Source organism: Capsicum annuum, chromosome 2 (genome assembly GCF_002878395.1).
Source record: "Capsicum annuum cultivar UCD-10X-F1 chromosome 2, UCD10Xv1.1, whole genome shotgun sequence".
Lineage (NCBI taxonomy): Eukaryota > Viridiplantae > Streptophyta > Magnoliopsida > Solanales > Solanaceae > Capsicum > Capsicum annuum.
In genome coordinates, this window is record NC_061112.1 from 148,757,243 (window position 1) to 148,765,785 (window position 8,543).

At 33.0% G+C, this 8,543-nt stretch overlaps 2 protein-coding genes across 2 annotated transcripts; both read right to left on the minus strand.

Annotated features, from left to right (window-relative positions):
* Positions 1–112: 112 nt before the first annotated feature.
* Positions 113–2,615, minus strand: LOC107860426 (UDP-arabinopyranose mutase 1). Its single transcript, XM_016705791.2, has 4 exons — positions 2,200–2,615; positions 1,379–1,629; positions 898–1,066; positions 113–801 (listed from the first exon to the last, which is right to left on the minus strand). The coding sequence occupies exons 1-4, from the start codon at positions 2,506–2,508 to the stop codon at positions 460–462; spliced, it is 1,071 nt and encodes a 356-aa protein (XP_016561277.1). The 5' UTR covers positions 2,509–2,615; the 3' UTR covers positions 113–459.
* Positions 2,616–4,891: 2,276 nt separating this feature from the next.
* LOC107860427 (cytochrome P450 85A1) lies at positions 4,892–7,807 on the minus strand. The gene is made up of 9 exons (XM_016705792.2): positions 7,502–7,807; positions 7,098–7,419; positions 6,848–6,997; positions 6,512–6,757; positions 6,339–6,425; positions 6,104–6,182; positions 5,428–5,534; positions 5,217–5,341; positions 4,892–5,110 (listed from the first exon to the last, which is right to left on the minus strand). Exons 1-9 carry the CDS (start codon positions 7,690–7,692, stop codon positions 5,023–5,025), a joined length of 1,395 nt encoding a protein of 464 aa, XP_016561278.1. The 5' UTR covers positions 7,693–7,807; the 3' UTR covers positions 4,892–5,022.
* Positions 7,808–8,543: the final 736 nt, after the last annotated feature.

The window sequence follows — 8,543 nt, forward strand, 5'->3', positions numbered from 1 at the left end:
TTATTTTCATAATTGTTGCTTGATTAATCGTTTGTTAATCAGATATTGTAAAGCAAGATACTGGAAGACAGTAATTTTCTTCTGACAGGTTCTGTAAGAAAGAAAAGCAAAATTGAAAAATTTCATCTGATCTTCACATCAAAGTGAAGACTTTATGGTTTATTATTTTACAAGAATTAAAGAAGCTTTACACCCACGGATACTCTAAATATAGAGCACCCAAGTTCGCTAGCCCTGCCTTGGGCATCCCTTCATTGTGGTTAAGGTAATAACTTGGTGCATGGCCAGCTCCTATAGTTTGAGGGGCGGTGTGTACACGGCTCAAGAATTAATTCACTGCCGTATGATCAAAAATGGATGTAAAAAAGATACAAACGTCAAAAGTAAATGAATCCAAAGCTACAGAATACTACAAGCAAACCAAAAAGTGTGTCCAAAAAAAAAAAACTATGAAACCATTTATTTGGAAGCAGCATTGGGAGCTTTGGCAGCCTCTTTAGTAGGAGGATTGAGCTCATCCCAAGCTTCAATCCAAGTGACCATAGCATCAGCAAGCTTCACAAAATAAGGATCTACTTTCCCAAGTTTTTCATTAACCTGCTTGGCCATTTCCACATAGCATTTCTGGACAGTAGTTGACTCTTTGGACAGGTTCAATTGTTGGAAAAATGGAATGATCTCTTCTTGCCAGAATATCCCATTGTACTCTTTCTTCAAGTTAACAAATGGATTGCTAGCCTTGCTGTGGTAGATGTAGGGTAATCCAGTCTTGATTCCCAATCCCAAGTGATCACATATAACCTGTCATTTTGTTGAGAGTTTCAAGTTCCATGTAACTAACACGTAAAAGATATCTGCACAATCAGATCACTCAAACGATACTAACAAATGGCGAACCTTGCAGCACCAACCAGCCCACATGTCGTCGTAGCGTCCAATAGGCTGGCCATCTCCCATGAGCCCAAAGTACATAGCAGGCCCAATAAGCTCACGGTCAAATGCCAGATTCATACCACACATGGGGAAGAGAGTACCCTTTGGGATTGTCAACACCATATCAACATACCTGTCAATCCGATTTCAAAATTTAAACTTAATGGCTTTTATGTTTAAAGTTCTCAAACTTGCTCCACTTTTCACACACTGAGTTCAAAATCTAATATTTCTCAAAAATATTGCACCTATATACTACCTATATTCCATATCGAGCAGCACAAAAATTTCCTTCCACTTCTTTTAGTCCATTTAGAAGATAACTAACGATATTAATCACGATCATATAACCTAGAAATAGTGGCAACGACCCACTCGATCACCACACTAGGTTGAATTGCATTAACTGAAATTTGTTTAAAAACAAGGGAATATAAAGAGAGACCTAGTATTCCTCTCGAGGGGCTTGACAAGTTGAGTAGGTGCATCGTAATCAGGGATGTTGAGCCAGAGGCCATGAGAGACTGCAGTTGAGACGCCCTCGCGTAGGCTAAAAGGGTATCCGCGCACAAAATCAGCACCATCTCTGAATGGATCATACAGTGTGTTGAAGAAATAGGGAGTTGATGGGCAAAGAAGGTTCTTTATGTGTTGTTCCAATGCATTGATGTCTTGCCCACTTGGGTCCTTTGCAACCTATGAATCATGAGTGTGCAAAACCAACAAGTCAAAACACCCTCATCTATATGTGTTAGCCATAATCTAATGTCATTATTGGAACGGAGGGTGAATTGAATTTGGTATGATTTCTATTGGAGAGTGAAATTATATTTCATTTTAGAACAAATCAGATAGCATTTTGGTTAAATTTTTGAGCCAATAATATCTGAATTTTGATATAATTGGGTGAGGGAAGTTATCAATTTCCTCGTTTAGTGGATTTTTCCTGAAATTAAGCTATATCGAGGAGATTAATTTGTCTCAATCAATAAAAAAAGCATGCATCCGTCAATGCTATTAAACATTTACCATCTCTTCGTTCCACGTTATATGATGTTTTAGTTAGGGCATATACAAAAAAATTCACTCGCTTGTGAAAAGTACGAGGTGTTTTGATTAAATTATCATTATTTCATCGGTACCATATGATGTGAATCGAAGGAAGTATTGTTTAGCATATAAAGAAGGAGTAATATATACAATTAAGAAAGAGCAGTAAAAAAAAAGGCAAAGGAGGAGGGAGTTAAGCTAAGTGTAATGACTCACGAAGCAATCATCATCAATGGTGTAAATATACTTCTTCTTGGAGACCATATAACCAAAGCAACGACAAGCAGAGTCCTTGAATGAGATGCAAGAAGCCCTTGGACCCAAAATCTTGTTAATATCATTACGATTATAGAGCTCATAATCAAATCCATCGGGAACCTTAATGGTCTTTGAAGGATCACCATCTTGTACAATAATGAGATGATATGGCTGAAAAAATGGCCTCCACATCTCAAGAAAATCCAAATTTCTAATTGTTGGTATCACTATGTCTAGCTCATCTTTCAAAGGAACAGTAGTAGCCATTTTCGAGAGAAATGATGTAGTTTTTTTTTCCTTTTCGAGTTTGCTTAGTTTTATAGCAATGGAGAGAATTTATTTAGTGAGAAATGAAAAGAAATCGGAAAGAGTAAAAATATTGACACTTGTGGGGTGTGAGATAAAAATGGAGTTGTTATTATCGTTACGGACTTTGTCAAAAGCATGCAATGCCCCTCTTTTTCCCCGGGTTAATGGCGACATATTTATTTATTTATTCCAACCATATGGTAAGTTAGGTGAAATCTGAAATCTCAAAAATAAGCAATATTATTTGCTACATCTTAACTTATGATATTAATCTTTTTTTAAAAAGAAGAAGTACGGAAAAATGAGTTAAAAGTGAGATATCTCAAAGTCACAGAAAAAATGGTTTTATTGAACAATCTCTCAAAAAACAATCCCAAAATTTCTCTAACTAATGGATAATTCTGTTATTCCATTATTTTTTTAGTGAAATAATTTCAGATACCTCTAATTACACTTAACCTGTAGTTACAAATATTATACTCATATCCCTTATTTTAACTTTTTGGTAACCAGATTTGTTTAAATAATAATCCAAACATTTTTGTTCAACTTTCCAATACTAAAATTTTTTTAGCTTGAATTTTGAAATATAAAATCATATCTCAAAATCTAAGGAAATCAATAGAATTGATTAGTATAAATCAACGAGTAAGTTCTTTTTTTGGATAGAAATTATTGCATTCCTGTTTGGCCTACAAAATTTCAATAAATACTAATAAATACATTAGAAGATAAATGTATTTTTGTCATAATAAATATTTTGAACTTTGAAGAATAAAATTAAATCATGCTAATACATAAAAAAATTTGAAAGAGCAGAAAGTCCAAACCCACTAATAGTAAAGAATAATTCTAGTAAAAAAAAATTAAGCCATTTGTTTGTGATACATTATTTGGGATGTTGTAAAAATTTAAAATATTTATATAAAAATTTGAGTTGTTTAATTCAAGATTTTAAAATATTTCTGATAAAAAAGGTAGATAGTTTGTCTTTTTTTTTTTTTTTTTTTTTTTTTTTCTCTTACCCAAAAATATATGAACTAATTAACCCCTCAAACACTAGTTTTCAAAATTACACTATTTTCCATTAAAACTCATTCTTTTGGATACATGTATGTGTCTTTGTATCTGACTTCCATAATTTGTTATATGTTTTATAATTTCATATATCTGTGTATCTAAAGTTCGTTATTTCATGTATTGAGTTTCATAATTTCATGTTGTATGGGTGAAACACCTTCAAATGTCGTTCTCCTATTGGAAACAGACAACGATGGCATCCCATGAATAAAGGATGTGATTTTTACTCATTCCTGATCTAAAGAGATAAAAGATCTTTTAGTTTTGCTCTTTTTTCTTTAGTTGTATCACTGTTTTCTTGGCAGTACGATTGCATACTTTACGTCCTCGGTCACGTTTTGCCTATTGTCCCATATCGACAGTAAACACATATATATGTATATGTTGTATTTGAGTTTTATAAGTGTTCATATTTATCTATTCGAGTTTCATAATCACTTTCAACCAGTTTTCCAGTACCAGCAACGGGATAATTGGTTAATACAATAGTTACTGGGCTTCGAATTCTTGTGGGCCGGTCAGTATCTAACCCAACATAGGAAACGTTACACAGCCCCATTAATCTAAGGGAAAAGGACATGGGCTGATCATTTTGAAGAGAATGGTCAGCCCATGTAAAAGTTGGACAATTGGAGTCAGTCGATCCAATTTAATTTTGATTTTTAGCTATTTGATTCGTCGATCGCATGCAGTCTCTATACTCAATTGATATACTTTTATACCCTATTGATACGCTTTTATACTGCATTGATACACTTTTATACCACATAAATGACTATATTTTGAAATTTAAAAATCAATGGCCACTCGGCCGAAATTATTTTAGCCGAGTGGCTATTCTTGTCCTTTCCCCTTAATCTAATGGGCTCTCACTTACTACTGTTAAGCTTCTCATTTTTATTCATTCATTATTTGCAATTTTTTGGTGGAGAATACCTAAGTATTAAGGTACAAAAAAATAAGAACAATTTTGTCAAATTACATTTTATAGCATATGTATATGTATTTTTGTAGCAACAAATTGCAAAAATATAAAATACATATCGATTATAAGGACAGTAAAAATCCTATGTATTTATATTTTTGCAGCAACAATTTGTAAAAATACAAAATACAACTTGCTATATTATGTAATTATGAAACTGTTGCTATAAAATTCATAATTAAGGAGATAAATATGTTATTTCTGAATTTTGTCCTTTAGGTTTTATGACAACGCTGTGTAGAAGTAATTGACGGTGGATATAACATTGATCACCTCTGCAAAAAGAATGTATTTAATTCGTCATTAGGTTAGCGGGAAAAATAAGTTGTACATCCCTGTAACTCTTAGCTTTGCATCCTACAAATCTTTTTTTTTTTTTCACTGTACATTCATGAATTGATAGTTAGTTAATTAGTTGAAACTCTAATTCGTAGACCATTTGGTGCCTCAACTCTTGGAAACTTCATCAGTTTATCTCCTCCTACTTCTTCCCATCTGCGTAAAACCATAACGCAGATACCTTTAGTAACAACTCGATACGCAAAATATTAGTAATAAAATTTAATTTATATAGTATATGTTACTTATATATATTAGTTACCTGTACTTTGTTACGAAGTAATGAAGAAATGTAGAAATTTCTGCTACACCAAGCTCTTTTCCAGGACATTGTCTAGTACCACCTCCAAATACTAAGAACGAATTTTGGTGTTCCAGGCTCTTATCCTATAATTAGAAGCATAATTATTCGATAACTCCGATTTAAAAATGAAATTTAAGCACATTTTTGTTGTTAATTCAACAAGACTAACCATCCATCTCCATGGATTGAATGTATATGGATCAGGATAACTCCTTGGATCGTAATTCAACTCCCTCGTGTATACGTATATTCTCCATCCTTTAGGAATGACGTACCCTAAAAGAAATACACAAAACAAATAATAATAATAATTAGACCAACTATACATGTACTTCTTTTCTAAGACAGACTTCTAAAGCATCTACTTAGAAGATAATAAAAAGTTTAAAGAAGTGATTTTAAGAAGAATGTTTTTTGTAATGATAGGAAATAAAATTAGGGAATTGTACTGCTACTTCCTTTTCCCCAAAAAGTTTAGAGAAGACACATGGGTCAGGAAGGGAAACTGTATAGGCTGGAATGGTAGGTGTGCCATGTGGATTTTGGTATTAGAGGGTCCATAACACAAAAGATGATCATATTGTATATACATCTATTATTATTTTAAAGATTTTAATGAGTATAAATGAGAAGAATATTGTCTCTCCATCTGATGCTCATAATTTCAGCAAATCACTCAAGACATACAAATAATATTATAGTAACTCTTTATTAATACATACTGTCAATCTATTAGAATGTTATACCATTCTACTTTTAAGATTATGAACCCCACATTAAAGGAAGCTGATGTATAAAAAAGTTTAAAACTTAATATGCATGAGATTTTCCCAAAGAAAACTTACCATTTATTTCCATATCTTGAGTAGTTTTTCTCAGGACCCCATTTACTATTGTTGCTAACCTGGAGGTTTCTAAAATCACCTGCACCAACAAATAAATAAATGGATTGAATTCGCCACCACCTTCAATTGACATAACATCTAAATTGTTGATTTATTATTGCATAAACACAAATAATAATGTAATATATATAATTTTTCTTACTTTATCGATGTAATTTAACGTGTCAACACTTACAGCTCGTGTGAACCGCATTGCCTTGTAGTCATTGTAATCGATAGGATCTTCAGGTTTTTTCTTTTCTCTAATTGCCATATGTTCTTTCTGCATAATTACAAATCAAGGTTATTAATTCAGTTTAATTAAAACAGTAATGTAGTTAATTACTGGCTGTATGATTTTGGACTTACTCTGAGCTCTTCAAGAACTTTAGGATGATCATGAAGATATTTGACAGCCATCATAGAAGTAGTGGAAACAGTTTCATATCCAGAGTACAAAATGGTTATGATCAAATCAATCATCTCATCATCTGTTAATTTGAATCGATTTGCTTCTTCATTCATTAGGTAACCAAGCATATCATGTTGAATTTGCTTCGAAGCTCTCCTCTCTTCTATGAGTGTCCTTAGTAGGCTCACAATTATTTTCCTGGCCTGAAAAGACATTTTCGTCTTAATTATTAAATACACCCTCAACTTCACATGATCATATAATAACATGTTAAATTATACGGGAAATTTTACCTGAAATCCGCGATGATAGTTGGTCTTGGGAAGATTGATGGGTAGTGAAAGAGTTCCCAGTACTAGCTTGAAGAATTCAGGCATGAATTCTTGAGCCAAAGAGCTAGATTCAATCCCAGCAATTTGCTTCAATGATGACAGAAATGCCATCTGTAGCAAAAAAAAAAAAAAATGTTATTTTAGCAAAACCTAGATCAGAACAGAGGAAAAAACAGAGAGTTTAGATGGGGTATTAATCAGAGTGACTGACCTTATTGGTTTTTTCTTGAATATCAATGACTTTGTTATCCCAATTGGCTAAGTGGGATCTCATGAACTCATCAATTTTAGGCAAAAGTTGGTCTCTGATCATGGTAGGGCTAATTAAAGATAACAATGCACCCCTCATGTACTTGTGAGCTGAACCATTGACAGCTGCAATATTGCATTTACCTAAAATGTCTAGCATAGATTGTGGGTATCCTGGGACCAGTCCTTTTGCTTCATTCACTAATATATATCTATTCAACTCTGGATCCATTGATACTATTGTTGGACACCCAAGTATGTGTGACTTGAAAAAACTCCCATATCTGTTGACACAAACATGTATAAAATTACAGCTAGGCTTGTGTTACATATAGCGCTATCAAGTGATTGAACAGCAATTTTTACCTGGCTCTTTGGTTTTTCATGAAGCAAGGGCCAAGCTTAAGAAACTCAGTAGTCTCACCAAAAAGTGGCCAACCCATAGTACCAGGGGGCAAATTCTTCTTGTTGTACTTGACTTGGTTCCATCTTAATAAAGCAGTACTAAAGATGCACAGCCCAAAAAAGGAAGCAAGAAAAACTAAGAAAAAGGCCATTGATGTTAGCTCAAAAAACAAGAAGCTCCAACCACCTCACAGACAGACAAGTCTAAATGGTATGGACTTCACAAGAGAGACCTTTAAGTCATAATTGCTGGCCAAGCGTGTGCTCTGTTTATATAGAGAGACTTAGATGAGGAGGAGATGGGTTTTCACAGTTAAAAAGGACAGAGGGACCACTAAGGCTGTGGTTGGATGGTTCATTCCGCCATCCTTAATCAAAAGTCTCGTTCGCGTGACACATAAGGGTCATTTGATGTAAGGCATAAATTATAATAATTTTATAATAAAATATAAAATTATTTTATCTTGTATTTTATTGGAAGTATTAGCTAATCAAAAGATTATTCATCTCACTATTTATATTATGGGATAAGTTATCCTATATATATATAGTTAGATAATTAATATCAAAATTAATTATTTTGAGATAAATTATTTCCAACCAAACAGCTCCTTAATCATAAATCTAAGAAACGCCTATCTCTTCAGATGGACTTATTCGATGTGAATTTTGATTAGTCAGGCATGCTAATGAGCTATAATGAAGAACTTCTTGATAGAACTTTATGCTTTTAGTAGACTTATTTGATAAAATTTCAATTAATTGGACTAGTAATTTTTAGATACTGAACAATTAAATTCGAAAAGGAAAAAAGAACAAAGAAAGATTAACCCTAAAAACAAAATTCTTCAATAGAAAACGCTTTATCCCTTAGCAAACTTGTTTCAACCAAATCTTGATTAATCAGACTGGCAATTTTCAAATACCGGATGGCTAATTAGAAAAAACGAAACAAAGAGAGTTAGCCCCTTAAGTGTAGAATTCTTTTATAGGAAATGTTTTA